The sequence below is a fragment of the Lepidochelys kempii genome, chromosome 1 (genome assembly GCF_965140265.1).
Source record: "Lepidochelys kempii isolate rLepKem1 chromosome 1, rLepKem1.hap2, whole genome shotgun sequence".
Taxonomy (NCBI): Eukaryota; Metazoa; Chordata; order Testudines; family Cheloniidae; genus Lepidochelys; species Lepidochelys kempii.
Genome location: NC_133256.1, coordinates 220,345,879 through 220,369,060, shown reverse-complemented (window position 1 = coordinate 220,369,060; position 23,182 = coordinate 220,345,879). Strand labels below are relative to the sequence as shown.

General features: G+C 44.3%; 1 protein-coding gene and 1 long non-coding RNA gene across 7 annotated transcripts in view; one reads left to right on the top strand and one right to left on the bottom strand.

Moving 5' to 3' along the window:
- Positions 1-2,019: 2,019 nt before the first annotated feature.
- Positions 2,020-5,566, bottom strand: LOC140906036 (uncharacterized). The gene is made up of 2 exons (XR_012157027.1): positions 5,271-5,566; positions 2,020-2,192 (listed from the first exon to the last, which is right to left on the bottom strand). It is a non-coding gene; the product is annotated as an uncharacterized lncRNA (long non-coding RNA).
- A 123-nt stretch (positions 5,567-5,689) lies between these two features.
- ANO2 (anoctamin 2) overlaps positions 5,690-23,182 on the top strand; it is a 283,307-nt gene continuing 265,814 nt past the window's right edge. For 5 of the 6 annotated variants that reach the window (XR_012155321.1, XM_073314969.1, XM_073314959.1 and 2 more), the window contains exons 1-2: positions 5,690-5,788; positions 20,984-21,168. Coding sequence is in view for 5 of the 6 variants with exons in the window: in XM_073314969.1 (XP_073171070.1) it covers positions 5,770-5,788; positions 20,984-21,168 (204 nt within the window). In the remaining variant the exon portion in view is untranslated. Of the gene's footprint in view, positions 5,789-20,983; positions 21,169-22,535; positions 22,605-23,182 lie in introns of those variants that run through there. The other variant, XM_073314978.1, reaches the window with a different exon arrangement.

Genomic DNA, 23,182 nt, shown 5'->3' with positions numbered 1-23,182 from the left:
AGGGAGAGTGGTCACTTTGGATGAGCTATTACCAGCAGGAGAGTGAGTTTGTGTGTGTATGGGGGTGGGGGGTGAGAAAACCTGGATTTGTGCAGGAAATGGCCCACCTTGATTATCATACACATTGTAGGGAGAGTGGTCACTTTGGATAAGCTATTACCAGCAGGAGAGTGAGTTTGTGTGTGTGGTTTTTGGAGGGGGGTGAGGGAGTGAGAGAACCTGGATTTGTGCAGGAAATGGCCCACCTTGATTATCATACACATTGTGAAGAGAGTGGTCACTTTGGATGGGCTATTACCAGCAGGAGAGTGAGTTTGTGTGTGGGGGGGGCGGAGGGTGAGAAAACCTGGATTTGTGCTGGAAATGGCCCAACTTGATGATTACTTTAGATAAGCTATTACCAGCAGGACAGTGGGGTGGGAGGAGGTATTGTTTCATGGTCTCTGTGTGTATATAATGTCTTCTGCAGTTTCCACGGTATGCATCCGATGAAGTGAGCTGTAGCTCACAAAAGCTCATGCTCAAATAAATTGGTTAGTCTCTAAGGTGCCACAAGTACTCCTTTTCTTTTTATGTAGTAAGATTGTTGAGTATTTGCTATTTTCCTTATTGATTTACCTGCAATCCCTGAATAGTTTCCAAGTCCTAGGTTATTACTACTTGTAATAAATTAGCTCCTGGATGCCCCAGGTAATTTTGAGGCTCCATTATAGTAGGTGCTATGCATTCACATAGTGAAAGACACTCCTTGCCCACAAAGAGACAATAATTCAACTGTACAAGCCACACAAAGGGTGGGGAAGAAGGGAGTATGATTAACTCCATTTTATAGATGGGGAACTGTGGCACAGAGATTAAAAGCCTACTTCTGAGGGCATTCTGTGCCAAAAAAAAAATTCTGCACACAATATTTTAAAATTCTGCAAAATGTGTTTGTCAAATAAATGTGGAGGCTCCAGCATGGCATTGGGGAGCATAGGCCATTGACTGCACAGAGATGGGAGATCACTGTGCAGCTCCCTCCAGGACACGGACTCAGCAGTGTGGCTGAACCCAACCCTGACACAGCGCAAGGACCGGGCCTGCCCCAGAAACACCCCAGGACCCTGCCCCTCCATGCCAGGAGCACCAGATGTGGGCGGGCAGGCTCAGCAAGGCAGGATCCAAGTGTGGAGGGGCTTAGTGTACGGGGATCCAGGTGTGGGTTGAGAGGGTTCTGTGTGGGGCTATCTGGGTGTGAGCGGCTCAGTGGGGGATCTGGGTGCAGAGGGAATCTGGATGCGCAGGGGTTTGTTGCGGGGTTCTGGGTGCAACAGTAATGGGACTGTGCATGGGGGTTCAGGTGAAGGTAGTTGGGGCTCAGCAGGGGGGACAGATGCTGGGGGAGTGGGGCGCAGTGGGGTGGAGATCCAGGTGCAGCTGGTTGGGGCTCGGTGGGGTGGGGATCCAGGTGCAGATGGCTTGTCAGGTTGGTCTAGCTGCAGGGTGAATGGAGCTCAGCAGAGGGGGTCTGAGTATGGGGGGTGAGGCTCAGCAGGAGGGTGTGGGTATGAGGGGGTCTGGATGCCCGGGGTAGGGTAGATGGGGGAGCAGCTCCCTGTACAGGGATCCCTCTCCCTGCAGCTGAGGAGCAATGGGTGCAGAAAGTGGAGGGGAGGGGGGACTTTGCAGAGCTTCCTGCAGCCAGGGGAGAAGTCTGAAGGTGGGTCTGACCCAGCCCCAGATGTTGTGCAGGAGAAGATGAAGTCCTGTCCTCCCCAGTGCAGCCGGGATTAGCAGCTGAGCTCGGTGCAGGGTAGGAACCGCCTACCCGTCTTCCCCAGTCCTGCCTCCTCCCCCACAATGTCAAAATTTCTAATTGTGCATATTGTTTGCAAGGCTTGTTATTTATTTTAAGAAACAACATTTTAATGTGCCTGCCAGTCACCTATTCAGAATTTACCCCACAACTTCAGCAGAGACCAGAGGTAGACTGGTGAACTTGTCACATTTGAGAAGATAGATTACAGGAACATTAAATGGATTTGGGGAGGAGTTTTATATAACTTCTTAATAATTAAAAGCACATAATCTCTCAGTCAACTTTTACAGACTTCTAAGCACCATTCCTCTCCAGTAGGTGAAACACAATCTGGTCCAATGGCATTATTTGTCACTGCTCTGTGTTATCAGCTAACACCATATCCAGGTACCTAGGGAAAGACAAGGACACTTAGATAAGCCTTTTGCAATAAGACAATTTAGTCTTTAAAAGATTTCATTTCTCCATCTAACTCAGCTGGCTATATTTTTCCCAACAATATACATATAAGAACTTTCCCTATCTAATGGTTATCTTGCCTTTCCTAGCTTATTTGTAATGGGCCCTCGCTATGGTGTCTTGGAGCCAGTAATTTGAAAGCATGCAGGCAGACTCCTGTGCTGACACAGACCCATAGTTGGATCTGGTTCTAGGTTCCTATATATGCCTCATAATTAATGGGCAGATCTTTTCTTTATAGGTCTTAATGTCTAATTGCACTATTGTTTATTTTTATCAATATTGTACCTTATGTCAAAGAAATACACTACAACCCCCCACTCAATAAAATATCCAAGTGCAAGGCACTTACTCTAGCAGGTTTACTGTTTATTAGGCGGGTTTAAAAAGGTCGATCAAGAGAAAGCAGAAGTTCAAGGCCTTGCTTGGAGTACTCCCTGATCTCCCAGGACTAGTAAACTTTACAACCTCAACTCTCCAGTACTCTGCGCCTTACATAACTGTTCATACCTGGCTCAAGTCATATAAAATGCTATCTTTCTAATGTGGTAACATTTTACACCCTCCTTGTACAGGTGGAAATGGCTACACAACATGAAGAACAACTAAGAATCAGGCCCTTTGTGTGGTTGTGTTGGTAGGATTAGGCCCAACAGGAGTAGTTGTGACAATGAAAAGGATTTTCATGTCATTTAATTGTATTATGTATAATTAGTAGTAGCAGTATTACGAAAGCACCTAGGAGCTCCAGTCACGGACCAGGATCCCATTGGCTGGACGCTGGACAAATACAGAACAAAAAAAGATGGTCCCCAACGGGCTTACAAAGCAATTTGAAGCCTCTCTCCCCTGTTCATGATTCTTGCATTTGCCGTAACCTGAAAGTTATGTTCTTTATTTCCTTAACATTCCTGCCCAAGGATATAACTGAAAGACAAACTGTTCAAAACCTGAATATCAGGAAACGTTTTGCAGCTGCCCCTACGATCTGTATGGTGTTTTGCTACCACTGACTCCCACTGGCAGGACAACCAGGAAGTATTCGATCCTGGCATTCTAAATGAGAGATTAACTAGAGCAGGTCAAAAAATTGTTTGAATTTTGAAATTTGTTGACAAACAGGTGAAAAAATCTGTCCGTTTTTTCTTCCAGCTCTCATAGTGAATGGTATTGCTTTTCACTTCTCGTTCAAGTATCTCAAAGCACTTTGCAAACATTAATGGATTAAGCATCACAACATGCATGTGAGGAACACTAGGTGTTACTATCCCTCATTGACAGATGGGTAGGTGGAGGTGTAGAGAAGTTAAAGGACTTGCCCAAGGCCACAAAATAATCTATGACACAGTCAGGAATGAAACCCAGGAGTCCTGACTCTTAGTCATTTGCTCTAACCATTAGATGACAGACTGGATTGTGCTTTCAGTCACACCCCAGTAAATCAGGGGTCACTCTATAAAATCAAGAGAGTTACACCCATGTAAGAGAGAGCAGTATCAGGCCCACCATGTCTAACGTTGACTATAAATTAGCCAAGATGAACAAATCTTGGGATAATTCCTTAGGTACTGTTTTTAGTCTTATTTCCTTCAGTCCAGCTGAAGCATATCCTGCTATTTCATGATGTAGAAAGTGCTAGATTGGGGCGGGAAAACTTTTTGGCCTGAGGGCCACATCGGGTTTCCAAAATTGTATGGAGGGCTGGTTAGGGGAGGCTGTGTCTCTTCAAACAGCCAGGCATGGCCTGGCCCCCGCCTCCTATCTGACCCTTCCCTCCCAGCTTCTCACCCTGATGGCTCTCCCGGGACTCCTGCCCCATCCAATGCCCCCGTCCCTTGACAGCCCCCCACCGGACTCCTACCCCATCCACCATCCCCTACTCCCTGTCCCCGATCACTCCTGGACCTTCCACCCCTGACTGCCCTCTGCCACCCCATCTAACCCCCCTCATTCCTGACTTGCCCTCCCTGGGACCCTGTCCCCATTGAGCCCCGCTTTTCCCCGTCCTTTGACCGCCCCGACCCCTATCCACACCCATGCCCCTGACCACCACCCCAAAAACTCCCCTGCCCTCTATTCAACCCCCCCGCTCCCTGACCGTGCTGCCTGGAACACCGGTGGCTGGAGGTGCTACAGCCATGCCGCCCAGAGCACCCGGTCAGGCCGCGGATCTGCAACTGCGCTGCCTGACTGCCCAGAGGCTACGGGGGAGGGGCCAGGGACTAGCCTCCTGGGCCAGGAGCTCAGGGGCCGAGCAGGAGGGTCCCGTGGGCTGAATGTGGCTGGCGGGCCGTAGTTTGTCCACCTCTGTGCTAGGTGCTGTGTTAAGACTAGGGCAGCAATCAAACTCAAAACTGGTCAGAGGTCAAACTGAAGTGAGCATCTTTGCGCATGCAGCACATAGGTGTTCTGCTAAGAACGAACACACACACACCCCCTTACCCGTCATAATCCCATCCTTTCCCAGTGAAGGAATCATATGGAAATTTCTGTGATGCTAATACTCAGTGGGTGGATTTTCTACTGTTCTATCCCTGCTCCTAAACCCATTAGAGGAAGCAAATGTCTGTGTAATATAGTCTATTATTGCAAGCAGTGCTAGACTAGCTGGTTATTTAATATATGCTGTAGAAACTTTCTAGTCAAACCTCATTTTTGCTCCTACAGCTGTTCCTCTTCTTAGGGGGAAGTGGCAGTGAGAGATTTTAGTCTGAAGAGAGAGGAAGACTTGAGACACCAGTGGGAACAATGCCTTTCCCCTGGCTTTTCACAAGGAGATAAAATTCCTCTCTCAAGGAAAACCTAAGTCAACAATGATTTGTCTCCCTGAAGCATTGCTTCAGCCCCAGGGTTGAAGGCTAAGCAGCACCCATTGCCTGGTCTGATTATACAGTTGATTACAAGATAATCCCTTGAATATTTCATGCAGGAATGAGTGTGCAGTGTCCGGGCAGTGGAGTAACATGAGCAGCTGAGATGCAGCCTTATAAAAAAAAAAATCCTCACTTACCTTCCACCAGGTAGTACAGCAGAGTCTTGCAGACACAAACTGAACTGTTTGCAGGAGGAAGAAACCAGGAACATCTAATCCTCGCCACAATGCCTTTTTGAGACAGAGCTGAGTCTGATCTAAAGCTCTGGCTTTGCGGTTGTTTTTCCCGCTTGCCATCCAGTGAGTTGTTAGGAATGACTATGCCTAGCTGTTGTTGATCCTTTATGAAACGGGAGGGAAAGATGCTGGAATTTCAGCAAAAAGGTGCCCTGGCCTCTGAGGCGGTGGGGTGGCTGTTTCCCTTCCCTCTGTGATGGTGATTACTGAAACAGAAGGTCTGGCTAATTAGCTCCAGCATGTGGTTTGCTTAAAGCAGGCTCAAGCTGGGATGGAAATAGCTGCTAGTGCTGTTCACAAATTAAGCCGGTACAGACTCAGGAGCAGATTATACACACTATCAACATAGCCACATCTTCTTAGTACTGTTACAACTTTCAGCCAAAGTCCTCACTGCAATATGGAAATACAAGCACATGGTAAGTTTACCCTCTGCTTCTTTGTTTATTATCTGTGAGACAAAGTCATTGAGTGGGAGGAGGGCAAAGAATATCTTGAATGGACTCCAGCTTTCCTTTAGTGCATTTTATTTTTCAGGGGCCGATAATGGTGGCCTACAAAAAAAATTCTTACTGGATTTATAAACAGGGTTTGGTTTCTAATGGCAGTCTCAAAAATAAGTCACTGGACAGTGTGTATGACCTGCGTGAGAAAGCAAGTCATGGGCAGTGGGTATTACTGGATTTTTGTTCTTTTCTTCTGTGGTTCCCTTATTACAGATATAATTGAGGGGGAGAACAATATCCTTTTCAGAGGCGTATTAAGATGTAATAAACTCACAGTTCCCATATGTACAAAACAAGTCCACTCAGTGTATAGAACATGCAAAGTTTGAATCCCTAATGTATAAGTTTAGACTCATGCTTAATGTTAAGATTGTTGCACTATTACCTTTGTATAGTTAAAAATTCCACAGTTGTTTGTAGTATAGCTCATTGCTTTCAGGGGTTTATATTTTTGCTCTGAGCTTTGGGACTCATCGTGCTGTATGAGAGAAAGAGGTATTATTATTAGGGCTGTCAGGCGATTAAAAAAAATTAATCATGATTAATCACACTGTTAAGCAATAATAGAATACCATTTATTTAAATATTTTTGGATGTTTGTCTACATTTTCAAATATATTGATTTCAATTACAACACAGAATACAAAGTGTACAGTTCTCACTTTATATTTATTTTTTATTACAAATATTTGCACTGTAAAAAACAAAAGAAATAATATTTTTCAATTCACCTAACACAAATACTGTAGTGCAAGCTCTTTATCATGAAAGTTGAACTTACAAATGTAGAATTATGTACAAAAAATAACTGCATTCAAAAATAAAACAATATAAAACTTTAGAGCCTACAAGTCCACTCAGTCCTATTTCTTGTTCAACCAATTGCTCAGACAAACAAGTTTGTTTACATTTGCAGGAGATAATGCTGCCTGCTGTTTGTTCACAATGTCACCTGAAAGTAAAAACAGGTGTTCTTGCGGCACTGTTGTAGCTGGTGACACAAGATATTTACATGCCAGATGCGCTAAAGATTGATATGTCCCTTCATGTTTCATCCCCCATTCCAGAGCACATTTGTCCATGCTGATGATAGATTCTGCTTGATAACAATCCAAAGCAGTGTGGACCGATGCATGTTCATTTTCATTATCTGAGTCAGATGCCACCAGCAGAAGGTTGATTTTCTTTTTTGGTGGTTCGGGTTCTGTAGTTTCTGCATCGGCGTGTTGCTCTTTTAAGACTTCTGAAAGCATGCTCCACACCTCATTCCTCTCAGATTTTGGAAGGCACTTCAGATTCTTAAACCTGGGGTCAAGTGCTGTAGCTCTCTTTAGAAATCTCACATTGGTACCTTCTTTGCATTTTGTCAGATTTGCAGTGCAAGTGTCCTTAAAATGAACCACATGTGCTAAATCATCATCCAAGACTACTATAACATGAAATATATGGCAGAATGTGGACAAAACAGAGCCGGAGACATACAGTTCTCCCCCAAGGAGTTCAGTCACAAAATTAATTAATGTATTATTTTTTTTTATGAGCATCATCAGCATGGAAGCATGTCCTCTGGAATGGTGGCTGAAGCATGAAGGGGAATACGAATGTTTAGCAAATCTGCATGTAAATACCTTGCAATGATGGCTACAAAAGTCCCATGCGAATGCCTGTTCTCACTTTCAGGTGACATTATAAATAAGAAGCAGGCAGCAGTATCTCCCGTAAATGTAAACAAATTTGTTTGACTTAGCGATTGGCTGAACAAGAAGTAGGACTGAGTGGACTTGTAGGCTCTTAAATTTTACATTGTTTTGTTTTTGAGTGCAGTTATGTAACAAAAAAAAATTACATATGTAAGTTACACTTTCACACTAGAGATTGCACTACAGTACTTGTTTTAGGTGAACTGAAAAATACTATTTTTTATCATTTTTACAGTGCAAAGATTTGTAATAAAAACAATATAAAGTCAGCAGTGTGCACTTTTGTATTCTGTGTTGTAATAGAAATCAATATATATAGAAAAACATCCAAAATATTTAATAAATTTCAATTGGTATTCTATTAACAGTGTGATTAAAACTGCGATTAATACTGATTAATTTTTTAATCATGATTTTTTTTGAGTTAATCGTGTGAATTGACTGCGATTGACAGCCCTAATTATTATGCCACCCCAAATAGCTCCGCCTTCTGCAAAATTATTATTCTTGTGTAAGCAGTGTCAGGATGAGCTCCACCCTGACATCTGGTGGTGAGGTGTGGCAAGTTGTGGAAAAGAACTTCAGGGGCCGATCTCATTTGCATAGGCACACCCACCACGCCTAGAATGAGACCATAGCTGCCCAAATGGTCACTTTGGCTGCTGTGGGATCCCCAGTGTCTCTGTTATTGGGGCAGGAAGAATAAATTGTTATTACCCTGATTATGGGAACTGTGCTTGGAACTGTACGTGGCCTTTTGTTACGATGGAGGGATTCACCATCATCTAAGTAGCACTCGCTAGGCAAGGGTCATGGGTTCCAAAACTGTGTGAATGGAGAGAGGCTGGGAACAAGTATTAATACTTGGTGGCATGGGCCCCTTGGTGAGGGCCTTACATGCTGATTGCACTTCCTCCTCTCTCCACTGTGGAATATCAGAGCTAATTTTGATTTCATTAGAAGTCTAGTTATAGGCTGCTGAGCTCACTTTGGGCTGACAGTGCACCAGCACTGGGGCTCCCCTACTATAAGCTGAATTCACCTAAGAGCTGAAATCACTGAGTGTTGTGTTAAGTAGTGGGGGAGCCTGAAGATATATTGTGGAGCAGTTTGCGGGACGGCTGGTGAAGCAGTTCGACGCGGAGCAGTGTGTGGATGGCAGGAGCTGCTTGTGGGCCGTGGAGCTGAGCGAAGGAGTTCGTGGGGCGGCTGGCGGAGCGGAGTGCAGCTGAGCGAAGGAGTTCGTGGGGCGGCTGGCGGAGCGGAGTGCAGCTGAGCGAAGGAGTTCGTGGGGCGGCTGGCGGAGCGGAGCGCAGCTGAGCGAAGGAGTTCGTGGGGCGGCTGGTGGAGCGGAGCGGAGCGCCGCTATGGAGCTATGGGGCGGTCAGCTTCAGATCACGTAAGGTGCCTCTTACCCCCGTCCCATTTCCACCCAGGTTGGGAGGTAAAGCTCCGCCGATAAACTTTCGAACTCTGGTGCTGCCCTGACCAGGGACAGAGACTTTTGGGGCATTGGACTTTTGGGGTTGCTGGACTCAAGAACCAAAGGGAAAAGGGCATGCCCCAATTTGCCTGGGGTGGGGTTGTTTTTGCTCATGGGTTGTGTTATGAATCCGGTTGGTGGTGTTTCCCCAACATAATGCCACATTGTTTCTCTCTGTTATTAAAAGACTTTTGCTACACTCAGACTATGTGCTTGCGAGAGGGGAAGTATTGCCTCTTGGAGGCGCCCAGCGGGGGTGGTATATATTTGTCCCAGGTCACTGGCTGGGGGCTCGAGCCGGTTTGCATTGTGTTATTGGAATGGAACCCCTAGATATTGAACCCGGCCCTTGTTGCTGCCAACTCTGACGGGCAGAAGGGTTACACTTGTAACATGCTTCATACCATAGTCCATATTGTGAAGTAGTCCTTAAGATTCTGGGCTTGACTCAGATCTTGCTAACATCAGCTTTATACCATCGTTACCACATCGTTTTCAATAGAAAAAATATTCCCTATTTACCTAAGGGTAAATGAAAATACGGCCTTTTAGATGGATTTGCGGGGGGCTTGGGATGGAGAGAGGTCAATCTAAAAAATGTAGATCACACACACTCTTTATATACCTATGTGGATGGCTTGGTGTGACATTATCTAATTAAAATATAACCATATAGGTCATTGTTGCAATCACTGTTACATATTTGCAGCAAATATTGTACAAAGGTTGTCAAGTGAGGTGTCTATGAAAAGGTTATGATTTGCTGGTTATGATTATGCTATCTGTATGCATGTATCATTTTTGTATTCGAAGTTATGAGTATTGGCTTTATACCTATATTTCAAGTGTTTGCTCCTGGGATACCGCCCACAAGGTAGCTAGCCAGCACATCTTGAAGAGATTATTCAAATGAAGTGGCTCATCAAGAAACACTTGGTTGACAATGGACCATGGGAGACGCCCACCTACACTGAATGGACTGTCATGTAAACATGCTGTCTGGAGTGTAGGTAATGGCGTCCTGCAATGACTGAGCGAATTGGGCATGAACATGTGACTTGCCCATGTACCTCCAAACACCATCTTATTACTATAATTTTCCACAGTAAGAACAATGGGATGCCATCCACATGGCAAAAGCTATAAAAAGCCCTGGAAACACCTCCATTTTGTCTTCAATCCTGCTGCTTACTTTTGGAGGAGCTTTGCTACAAACAGAAGCTCTGAACGAAGAGCTGAATGACCCATCCAAGCTGTGGATATATTCCAGAGAATTGACTTATGCCAGCAGTTTATTCCGTCACTGCTACAAACCTGAACCAAGAACTTTGCAATTGCTATATGTATTTGATTCTTTTAACCAATTTTAACTTTCACCTTTCTGTCTTTCTTTTTATGAATGAGCTGTTAGATTTTTAGATACGAAAGGATTGGCATCAGCATGATTTTTGGGTAAGATCTATAAGTTATATATTAACCTGGGTCTATGGCTGGTCCTTTGGGATCAGAAGAATCTTTCATTAGATGAGACTGGTTGTAAAAAACCACTCCTCTCTGAATCCAGTGTTTTTGGTGATGATATAAGAACTGAAAAGCCTGTAAAAACTGCCTTTATATTTTCTTATTAGACAGTGTGGTGAAACAAAAGTTTACTTTTGTTGCTGGTTTGGTATATCCTATGGGGAATTACACCCTAAGACTGGTGGCTATCTGCTCTTTTTCTCAGCAGTTCATCCTGAATTTGACATCCTCAGTCGTGACCCACCGAGGCACAGTTAAGGTAGCATAGTTGGCAGGATCCCCAGAACCAAGTCAATTAAGCTTTGGATCAGAACCCTAAGCTCTATTAAAATTTGAATTTTGATATTAAGAGTTTTAAAGGTTAAAGATCAGTGACCATGAGCCAGATAGCATCAGCAGAAGCAATGAAACTGCAAGCCCCAAGAGAAAGCCTGTGTTTTGAACATGAACAAAGACTGGCAGAACTTAGAATGCAAGAGAAGTAAGCCTTGGCCCAGCTGGAAAAAGAAGTTCACTAAGGCATATGGAACGGCTGTCTGCTGAGGAGAGGGTTCTCCAGATGCAACAAGAACCCACAGACTTAAGCTCCAAGTCAAAAAAGCAATGGAAGAACAGCAGAAACTGTATCATCTTCAAAGTTCAGTTTATAACAATGTTGGTATATTATATGACTCTGAGCAGTTGCCTGTGTTTAACCAGTTTTGCCACGGCCAGGGAAAGGGTGACACTAACCTGGGGAAGGTGGAAAATAGCTGTTTGTCTATTGCAAAAAAGCAGTTTATGTGTAAATGAATTTTCTGAATGTCTGTCTAGTATCTCAGAAGTGAATCTGGAATTAGATTAAAGCACAGAGAAAACTCAGTGGTCAAGAAAAATGTTTCTCTAGAACGGACTGAAGTTGATGGTCAAGTTGAAGCCCTAATTGAAGAAGAAAAGGGTAGATTTTTTTATGAGTGATGGATTGTTGGCAAGTAAAATTTGTGAAAATAAGCCTGAAAAAGGGAAAAGTGATTTGCTTAAAGTAGCTCAATGTAATGAGACGCTATTTGTGGAGAACAACAGTTTATCTGTTGGGAGTGGCAACTTGCCCGCTAAGGAAGCTGTCTCACTTTCCAGGTATGTGTTTGAAATCTGCCCTGGGTGTTGGGACAAAGGAAAGGTTATCTCCAATTATTTGTCTGTTTTGAATAGCAGCAGCGTGCCTGCTGAGGAAAAGTTTCTCTCCAGTTCTTTGTGTGTGCAGCAGACAGAAGGTGCTTTTCAGTTTAGGCTACTTAAAAGTTTATCAGTTGTCCCAGAGGTGATTCTGGATTTAAGTGAAACTCAGAAAGAGTCTGTTGTTGCTTAGGAAAAATGTTCCTTTAGAGCAGTGGTGGGCAACCTGCAGCTCGCGGGCCGAATGTGGCCCGTCAGGGTAATCTGCTGGCGGGTCGTGAGATAGTTTGTTTCCATTGATGGTCTGCAGGCACAGCCTCCTCCCAGTGGCTGCCGTTCACCGTTTCTGGCCAATGGGAGCCGCAGGAAGTGGCGTGGGCCACAGGTTGCCCACCACTGCTTTAGAGCAAGCCCTAGGTAAAAAGGGTAAGGACAGAATTTCTGTGAATGATTAATTGCTGATTAAAAAGATTCCTGAAGAGAAAAATCTTTATGGTAGTTTTTGCAAGCAGTTTGCTGAAACGGATGGGTGTGGAAGTGATTCGATTGAGTTACCACAGGGTGAATCACTGTATAGAGAAAGCAACAGTTTGTTTGGGAGACTTGTTTCAGTTCCGAACTGCCAGAGTCTTTCTGAGGTATATAGATCCATTGACCTTGCTTTGGAAAGATCCAGTGTGGGTAGGTTTAAGAAGGCTTCAGATGGAATGAAAATTGTCAGGGAATTTAAAAAGCCCTATGATAACCAAGTGGCTGTGTTTGGTCAGCCTACTGGGGAGGCTATGTTGTTGGAACATGAATGTCTCCATGCTAATTGTTTGAGGAAGCAGTCTGTGGTGACTCAGGTACTGAGGAAAGATTGGGTTACTGTTTTTTTTCAAGGCAGAACAGCCTTATGACTGAACCCACAAAGATGCAGGGGAGAGCAGGGAAACTCTCACTCTTAGACACTTTGGATTTGTTTGGTATCTCTTTAAAATAGAGTCCAAGTCTAGTCTCTACAAGCGAGCATGCGGGAGAGTGTCTGTGTAGATGTTCATAGCACAGAGGGACTGCAGTTAGTGAACACACCTTGCCAGCAAAGGAATTCCTGTAAGCACGAAGGTTGAGTTTTCAATCTTCTAGAGGGGGGGGGGGGGGACTGTGCATGGCTGGCTCCAGCCAGGTGGTGCGGCTGCCTGTCCTGGCGCCCTGGGTGGCGCGGCTGTAACACCACCAGCTGCCAGTGCTCCAGGCAGTGCTGTAAGGGGGCAGGGGTTGGATAGAGGCAGGGGAGTTTGGGGGTGGTGGTCGGGGGTGGGGGTGTGGATAGGGGGCTGGGCATTCAGAAGGCGGGGAATAGGGGGGTTGAATGGGGGCAGGGGTGCAAGGGGGGCAGTCAGGAAGGAGAGGGGGGTTTGGCTGGGGCAGCGGGGGCAGTCAGAGGCGGGGATCCAGGGGCGGTCAGGGGACAGGGAGGGGTGGATGGGGCAGGGGTCCTGGGGGGGCAGTCAGGGAACAGGGGAAGTCGGATAGGGGGTGGGGGGCGGGCCACGCCTGGCTGTTTGGGGAGGCACAGCTTCCCCTAACTGGCCCTCCATACAATTTCGGAAACCTGATGTGGCCCTCAGGCCAAAATGTTTGCTCGCCCCTGTACTAAAGGATTGGCATCAGTATGATTTTTGGGTAAAATCAAAGTTATACATTCACCAGGGTGTGCGGCTGGTCCTTTGGGATCAAAAGATTCTATTATTTGATGAGACTGGTTGTAAAAAACCACTCATCTCTGAATCCAGTGTCTTTGGTGGTTCTATAAGAACTGGAATGCCTGAGAAAACTGTCTTTATGTTTTCTTGTTAGCCAGTGTGGTGAAACAAAAGTTTGCTTTTGTTGCTGGTTTGGTATATCCTATGCGGGATTAGTCACCAGTCTTAGGGTGTATCTGCCCTATTTCTCAGCAGTTCATCCTGAATTTGGCATCCTCAGTTGTGACCCACTGAGGCACAGTTATGCTTGGCACACTCCCTTTAAAAGGTCCTCAGATCAGTGATCTATTATGTCAACAAAGATCATGTGCATGCACTGGGATGGTCTCTAATCTCAGATATGGGAAGCACACTATGTACCTCCCAAATTCTGTTCTGACCATGGGCTGCAGGTAATGAAGGCTGGGGGAGGCTAAGCCTCCCGAAACCTCTGCTAATGCTTCCTGCTGCAGCCCTGGCTCCAGGGCTGTGGCAGGGCTCAGAGCTCCTCTGGGCGGCCTGGGTTCAGGGCTCCCCTGGACTGTTCTGGGTGCTGGCAGGCTGGCCAGGGCTTGGGGCTGCACTGGTGAGCTGGCCAGTGAGAGCGTGCGGTGGAAGGGTGGCGTGGGGGCGGAGCCTTTGGCAGAAGAGGGGGGGCAAGGGACCAGCTTCCCCAAAAAGGGAGTGCATGTACTGCTCATGATTCTGGCCCTTTTCAGCAGACCCCATGATGCATGGTGTGCAGTACACAACTGAAACTAGACTCTGACTTAACTCAGTGTTCTTAATTTTTTCAACTAGTTTCTGTGTAAATGCAGTAGATACTCTATGCGAATTTAAGCCCTGGTTATGAGCATGTACCAGATTCCCCGCAAATGATATAAAAACTCTAGGGGGGTTGAAAATATTTACCTGAGCTCCACTCTGGACAGCTCTGGCTGAATTTAAGTCCTGCTCATAACCCACTGAAGTGGATGAAGTCCAATGTACAAGACAGATACCACTCCCATTTCCCCTACAGAAGCAAACTGACAATCTCCCCCCATGCACACACCCTCTTCATGTGCTTGTCAGGCATACTATATGGCCAGCATTTAAAGTAGGAGGGACAAGTTTGGCTGATGTAGAAAAATATAAAAATACAAGAGAGAAGAAGGTGTGTGCGTCCTCTTTGGAAACACTTGAATGTCAAATGCGACTGTCTAAATTTTAGCTTTAAAGAGATTTTAATATAAAAGTACTCAAGCACACTGGGAATATCCAGCCATTCTAGGCCAATAGAACCTGCCAGAGGCAAGCATACTCTGCAACAGATACTGCCCCACAACTAGAAAATGAACTCTGGTATTTTCTATGAGGCGCACACAAATCCTATTCTAAACAGCAGCAAAAATTCCACAGGGACATTGTAATAACCTATAAAGCTGAAATAGTCTTACTGCCAAACTCCCATCTGCACCCAAGTATGTGAGGGCCCCAGCTTCCTGGACAGCACTGTTCCCGATACAGAAAATACTACATGCTCTCTACTCTCCGGTGCTCTTCCAAATCTGTACTCTCCTAGTCTTCCCTTCTCTTCATCCTTCAATTGCCTCTCCATCCTGCATGCATCTCTGTTGTTTGCCAGAGCGGGGTGAGCATCTCCACCCAGTCAGGTCCATTCTTGCTGTGCTCATTGCTCTCAGTGACAGGGGAGTACTTGTGCCTGAGAGCCTATCGGAGGAGAACAGCTGCAGCCCCTGGGGGCTTCAACCAGTGCTGGGTTGGTTGGTCTGTCCAATCCAGGCACTGCCAGTGAAGAGCCGTGCTCCGCCTTGGCTGCCTTTCTTAAGTGAGCAAAACTGCAGCACAGTTGGAAATGAGCTGCTCGCAGCTCCCAAGCCACAGGCCTATGTACATCTGCTCTAGACCAATATGGATTTATGAGAATCTTTATGGTCTCTTATGCCAACAACTCTTGCATATTCAAGGAATGTTCACTGTGTTTACACAAGAGACCATAGACTCATGAACAAACTACTTCTCATTGTGTAGGTGATCTGCCTATTCCAAGCCTCCTGAAATGTTATCATCACAAGGGTGGGGGACAAAAATGCGTAATGTGCCAAAATTATATCTGGTGTGGAACTCCCCCAAACACAGTGGAGTTATAGGAGAGAGTATTTTGTGCTTAATATACACTCCCACTAGCACCTTTTAGGAATCAGAAAAACTAGTGACAGACAAGACCTCTTCAATCATCAAGATCATCTCCATGGGGTCAATGCAGGACAAATCCCTAAGACACATTTTCATGTACTTTGTCCAGTGTAGCTTCTCAATCTTCAAAGCAGAATCATAAAAGAACTATAATTCATAGCAAGAATCATTTTACACTGAATTTGGTAATTATATCTTTAGGAAAAGGGAAAGGATTTCTGAATTTTAATGCTCAAATTCCCCTCTTACCTTCCTTTTGTGTGGCTCTCAAAATAGATGATTTGAAACGCTGATCTAATCTAACTACTTTTTAGGAAGCACGCTGGACCTGTTACTCTAGAACAGCATTGTTTTAAAATAGGAAGTCCATTATTTTGTTTAATTTTACTTAAGTATTTCCCCTTGAGCCCTGCTACTTCCGAATACAACAAATTGATGTTTCATTAAAGTGTATTTCCTTGTGCCTGAGGTTTTTCTACCACAATGTTAAATAATAAATAGTGTTTTGAAAAGAACAGTCTAATGGTTAAAAGCGGTGACTTAAAGAAAGGTGTGGTGTTTAGATGTTGTTTGTAATTATTAGAATTGGGAGCACTGGCTGTTGGGAGTCTAAAAGGACAGGAATCAGGAAGGAGGGGGAATGAGTTGAGAGGCTGGGAGAATGCTACAGAGGGGGTGCAGCAGCAGCTTGGTAAAGAGGTTTCCACTTTGAAAATAAAGTCCTGTTGAAGCTTGTATTTAGTACCTTGCCTGGTTGATACAACATTTTGGTGATGAGGATGGATCTTCTGCCTCTGAACTCACCTGCACCCTTTCTCCAAAGACTAGGTGAGCCTCCAATTGCTTTTACGACCTGGATCCATATGCGTGAGACTTATCTGCTTGCAATCAGTGCTACAGAGATTTCTGAAGTAAGAAAGTGTGCTCTGCTAATCCACTGCCTTGAAGCAGATGAAGCTTGTTAGTACCTTGCCTGGTTGGTACAAAAAAGACTCCAAGAAAAGAACTTGCACAAGTACTGAACTTTACATCTATGTGTAGTCCCATTTAAATCAATAGGCTTACTTGCATGAGTAAAGATCAGCACTTATGTAAGTGTTTACCAGGATTGGGAACAAAAAGCACACATATATGACATATAGTTGCGACATGGATATCTGTAACATAAGCAGGTGTGACTGCAAATCCACCTAACTAACTCCATTCTCATATCTATTTGGAACATGGCAATGGATAACTGTTTTACCAACTAACACGTCTGAATGGGAGATGCTTCTAATGTGCTCATGTAGTCTGCTCTGGATACTCAGCTACACCTCATGAGGTGGTGCCTTCAACCAGATTTAGGCCAAGGTTGTGAATGTTGCTAGAAAAAGAGGAATAGATGGAAATCAATGGGAACAAACTGGTTCCTCTGTGTGCTAAATACAGCACAATTCACAAGGTGTTAATTGACTCCTTTGCTAGTGGTTTCATGCAGGCCAGCCAAACTGCAAGGATCCCATATGGTTGATGTAAGGATCAGTTGTTGTTCAAAATTTAATGCAAATAATTTGCCTAGTTAAGGATACTGTTGCAAGCTTGGTCCTTCATCATGCATGCAGTCCTTCCATTTTTACCAGTATGGGCAGGTTTTTCATGTATTATGCTTCTGCCAAGTATTTTCAAAGTTCATTGCACACCTAGACCCATATACAGATGGTGCATTATACATTTGGGACCAAATTATCCTCCCTGCACAATGCCTGAATAAATGAGCTTTGTGCAGGTGGATTCCAAAGTGGGTGGGTGGAATGCTCCTCATTCAGGCTATGGTGTGTCCTTGGAGCTATTGCAGGTGCTGGCTACTCAAGGTTACAGCCCAAGCCCAGAAGTCTACATCACAGCTAAACAGTCCCACAGCCTGCGCCCTGTGAGGCCACATCAGCTGGCACAGGCCAACAGGGGGTTTTTAATTGCAGTGTGCCCATACCCTCAGTGAATCCTGATTTCTAGTGTGTTTGTCAGCAACTCTTTGCAAGTATTTTAAATTTGATCTAGTTTCATTAGACATCTAGATCACATGCTGTATTTCTGTTCCTGGATATGCTCTGTTCTCAGATATGCTCTGAGAATCAGGTTTCTAGTTTGAATTTAGAATTCACTTTTGGACATCCACACAACTAAAATGTTCTGCTACGATCATTCCTGCCAGTAATCTCTTCCTCTAGAACGTTTGCAGAAAGTGAATACTCAGGGCTAGATGACCTCAAGGCCCATAGGACAGAATGGGGCAGGAGGCATTGAACTACATCTCCACAGAGGCACTGCACAACCATAGGCAGATGCAATTTAATGTCATACTGATTCAAAAGAAAGCTTTTGGGTTCAGCTGAACACATTGAAGTGTTTTGATCTGAGTTGAACCAATCCTAAATGAAACGTTTTGTTTAGATTTTCCTGACAGAAAATCAATTTTTTTTCTGGTCACAATCAGTTTTCTGAGATCATTTTGATTTTTGCAGTAACTGCATTTTCCATTTACAAAACAAAAAATCATTTTTACTGAAAATTCCCAACCACCTCTACCGCTCACCGTTGTGAGCCAAGGGTTCATGGTCTACCCCATAAAGAGTGTGAGCATGGTGAAAGTGAACTTGGTTTATAGTTATTGAAAATGTTCTGCAGTGTTTAACCCAGACTCAGCTAAAAGAATCCAAAAGCTTAAGGCTTATAATTGCCTGTGTTATGGTCTTGTGAGGTGTCCAAGGCTTACATTGAGACTATTAGAGAAATACCATATGCGGCCTCTGGAACTGAAGCTTCCAGTTATTAATTATTTTCCCTGAAATTTCCCTCATGGCCTCATTATGTCCTTCATTAAAGGAAACCAAGTGCAAGTCTTCAAGTGCCCAAGGAAAGCTGGTGGGTCAGAATTATTATGTCATTTAAGTTCTGCTGATGTCCATTTGATGCTTTCTTTTACTCGGGAAGATTAGTCAAGATCTTTTCTTTTTAAACCCTTCCATTTTGGGCACTTTACTAGTTGCCCTTTTACTTTATAGTCACAGGTGGGCAAAGCCAGCCCTTGGAGAGGACATACAAGAGAGGCAATGGCAAATTCTGTCTCCATTTCTGTGTCTATAGAGCTACTGCAGATGCTTGCTACTCACCCTAAGAGGCTACTACTTGACCCTTATGTCTACGCTGCAGTTAAAAACCCTCTGCTGGCCTATACCAGCGGACTTGGGTTTGCAGGGCTTGGGCTGTGGGGCTGTTTAATTGCAGTGTACATATTTGGGCTTGGGCTGCACCCCGAGCTCTGGGACCCTCCCACCTTGCAGGTGGCAGGTGTAGATGATTCCACCACCATCCTGTCCCTGCAGCAAGCAGAAGTTGCTGCTTTCAGGACACAGATACAAAGGAAAAAGGGGAGCTACTCTCACCACCAGTGATCTCCACAAGGGGAAGATGAAAACTATTATGGGATTCCCGCACTTTCCTACATGGGAGGGTAGGGAAGAGAAGGACAACTCTTCTGCCAGAGCTTTTCAGTGGGGAAAAGTCACTCCTGAGAGCCATTCCATTGCATGCCCTCCTGAGCTTGGAAGTGCCAGCCATGCTGTTGCACTTTCTCATTCCTCTGTTGAAGGGAGAGTGCTGCAATACATTGATGCTTCCTAGAATAGGGCACAAGAACCTACCGTAGATGCAGTGACTCCCTGGGGTTGTGAGAGAGGCTCCCCTTTGGCTTCTCCAGTGTGGCTTCAAGATGGCAGTTGCTCCTCTCATCTTTCCCCCCAGGGAGAGGTGTAACCCATGTCCACTCACTGTGATGCTTTGTTGCCCTCTAGTGGTGACTGAGCCACATAAGGTGATGAACCTGCTACTGTCTTGGCTAATGTATCTTGGTCTTATTTCAAGTGGTAGAGGCTCATGCTTTAAGAACCAGAGGTCCCAGGTTCAACTGCTTCTCCCAATGACCCACCCAGGGGTATTGTTTTATGTGTGGTGGCCCATACGGTGATTTGAGCTGAGGGGATCAACTTTCATCTGTGGCCCAGACACTATTAGATGGGGACAGGACACTCAATGTGGATTACATGGTCTGGAACCCTCAAAATACTTCGCCATTACTCTATTTTTCTGTACTGTCACTGGAGTGTGATTTACTTTGTGTTTTCCCTATTTATAACTAAATACTCTTTTTGTGCTATACACTCATAGTTGTACATAGCTCTATACAACATACACACATTTATCTGAGATTATAGGGGGAAAGTGTGTTATATTGTTGTTGGCTTGTTTGTCTGTCGTTAGAAACTATGTCAATACAAGAGATGGCTCACAGTCGGGATGTCCAAATCCCAGATTGTTAAACTTAGGCTAGGGTTAATGGCTTGGTTTAAAGGCCCTGTTCAACTTAGGTTTGGGATTTAACAATGCCGGAACCTCTCATGAGATTTCAGTACAAAATGTGGAAGTTTTGGGAGATCAGCCATTAGTCTTAGATTTCTGCATCTTCATCCTCACTAGATTTTGGCTGCATCAAACTGGACCTGAAGTATCAGTCCTTTTAGGCCAGGATAAAAGCTGGAACCAAACTAGGAGGAGCAGGATTGGATCCAGTGATCAGAAACCTCAAAACTTTAATTTTGAATTTCAGGAGACGTTAGATTCAGATTTGGCCCTTCTCTGTTGCATGGAAAAGCCAAAGTAAATGTTGTACTTTCAACCCTGGCTTTTGTATTTCTTGACTTTTTGGAGTGTTCAGGTATGCAGTCTTTGTATTCCATTATGGTAGTTTTCCCTAAGTTTAATACTTTGAATCACCTTCCATCTGAGGATGTGAAAGCATTTCACTAACATTAATGCATTTAATCTCAAGAACCTTCTGAGGTTAATAACTATCCCCATTTTGCAGATGGGGGAAACTGAAGCACAGAGAAATTACATGCAGTTGCCAAAGCTGGGGCCATTAATTATTTACAGAGTTTGGAGCAGAACTTAGACCTCCTAAAGTCTAGTTCTGTGCTTCAACTAATAGATTTAAATATTTCTGAACACAGAAACAAGGACAAAAAATGTTTTTATCATATATATTTGGTTTCAGTGCAGCTGAGGTATGCAAATTGAAAAATGTTTGTTTATTCAGCAGTTCACACACAAATCTGGCATTTCATTTTGTGGGTATATGTGGTCTTTTTTTATGCTCATCTCCACACACTCAAGTTCTATGCACGCTGACAGAAAATCCCTATGACCCGCACTGACTCAGTCATTTAGAGACATGGCTGCACAAAAAGCAGAGGTATGCACTGCTGATAGTTTTGTCTTTGACCCTCAGACATTCCTTTAACGCCATCACATCCTACCCAAAATGGAGAGCAAAGAGCAGAATCCATTGGGAGCTCTTCTTCAACTTACAACAACAAATACCTCACAGTTCCTCAGACCCGGCCTTCTGTGCATTTTGGCAGAATCAATGGGGCTTTTGAGCCATCTGGCCGCATGGAGACTCACAACAACTCTGTAAGTAGGATTATTATAATCCTTGACTTATTCCTCTAGTGCTCTTGATAAAGGTGGGGGTGGGGTGATGGGGAGAGAGAGAGGGGGAACATCAAATGTTTTTTCTGTATATTACTTACAATGTGGCTTTACTGTGAAAAGTAACTAGGCCAAAAATGCCACTACTTTACTCAACAGATCTGCTTCCTCTGTCTATTCCGAGTTACAGGTACTGTCTTCATCCACTGTATTACATTTTTACTCCTGTTGGCCTGGCAGAGCCATCACAGCTCAGACAGAGGGAGCTGGATTCTGTTCCCTCTCGTGCACCATCAACAGAGTTGTTTGTTGATTTCCAATCAGTTAAACCTGTGCAAACCTGTTGACGGTCATATGCACAGGTGTCACTTAGGGCAGAATCTGAAGACAGTGGAGTTGTACAGCTGTAGTCTTGGATGCAGAACCTTTATTACATGGGAGAAGGAAAGAATCCCTCTTGACTTGTAGAGCCTAGGATACATTTGCAGGCCTTGTAGTTAGAACCCTCACCACCATATCCCCTGATAGATTTTACCTTATAAACTGTGTGCCATTGTTCTGAAATCATTAAGAAACATGGAACCCAGTACACCATTTTTAGTCAGTTTTCTAAGTAAAACAGCATGTTGCACCTACAAGACACTGATTTCTACTATGAGAGAGGGAGAGAATGGGCAGAATGAGAGAGGTTGTGGGCAGAATATATAGCCATTTAAAGTTCTTTTTGTTTATATTTTGCAAATTGAATCTTGTTGCTAGCAGTTTTATCGGCTTATTTATTTTGTTTTCATTTCTAACAAATTCTTCGATTGCAAAAACGCCTACATGTTCAGGAAAGCTCTGCAAACTAAGAACTGGATCATGTTGTCATTGAAAGCTGTGAGAATTTTGCCACTGACTTTAGGGCTTGGTCTTAATACACTGATGTGGCAAAATCTTTATGTCTTGTATGAGCCACAGAGAGAGAGAGAGAGAGAAAGAGAGGTGTCTCTGCAATCTGCTCAGTCCCATGCTCTGTGTAGGTACAGCAGCAGCATCCCTTTAATGTTGCTATGGTGACCTCTCAGGCGGCAGTTGCTGGGATGAGGCACCTGGGTACCTACAGATGATAAACAGGAAAACACCCTCAGCAACTCATCTACCCAACCCTTCCTCATTCCCTTGCCTTCTGGCCTCTGTGTGCATCTCTCATTTCCACACACACCCATGTATAAAGAGGAAGAGGGGGATAATACTTGAAGATTATCTTCTCTACAGCCAGTGAATGGATTTCCCTGGATTGCCAGCAACCAGGGGATGGTGACATCATTACCTGTGGAGTGTATTGTGTGAAGTTCTCTGGAAGGGAGGCTGGGAATCTGAGGTTTGGTGTTTTCATTGTGGCAGGGATGGATCCAGAGAGTCTGCAGGGACTGCCCGTGAGTACAGTGTGAGAAGGACTCAGACCATGGAATGGGAACATGTTATAAAATTCTGTCTCCAAAGTGTTTTTAATTTGTGTGTAAATCTAGGTGTAAAGAGTATATGTACATTGTGTATGTGTAGCATATGTATAGTCTGATCTGTGCATGGAGGGGTTGTATGCAGGGGGACCAGGGATCTATAAAATGATATGGAGGTTGATAGCAGTTCTGTGTGAAGCCAGGAGGCAAAGCTTAGCTGTGGGAGAGGTGAACATGGGAGATGTCAGGATAAAATTCATATCAACCTGCATAGTTGTCCATATGAATAACTATCAGTGTTGATGCACATTAAAAACCTGGGAAAGTCCCATACAAAAACTTCTTTAACTTTGAGTTAAGGTTGCTAGATGGCAGAACCTACTAAGACCTTAAAAAAAATAGAAAGGAGTAGTTAATTCATTCAGTACCCTGTTTATACTGTCTAACTTTGAGAAGAGAATGCTAGACTGGGTGAACCACCAACACACACCATAAAAAGAACAGGAGTACTTGTGGCACCTTAGAGACTAACCAATTTATTTGAGCATAAGCTT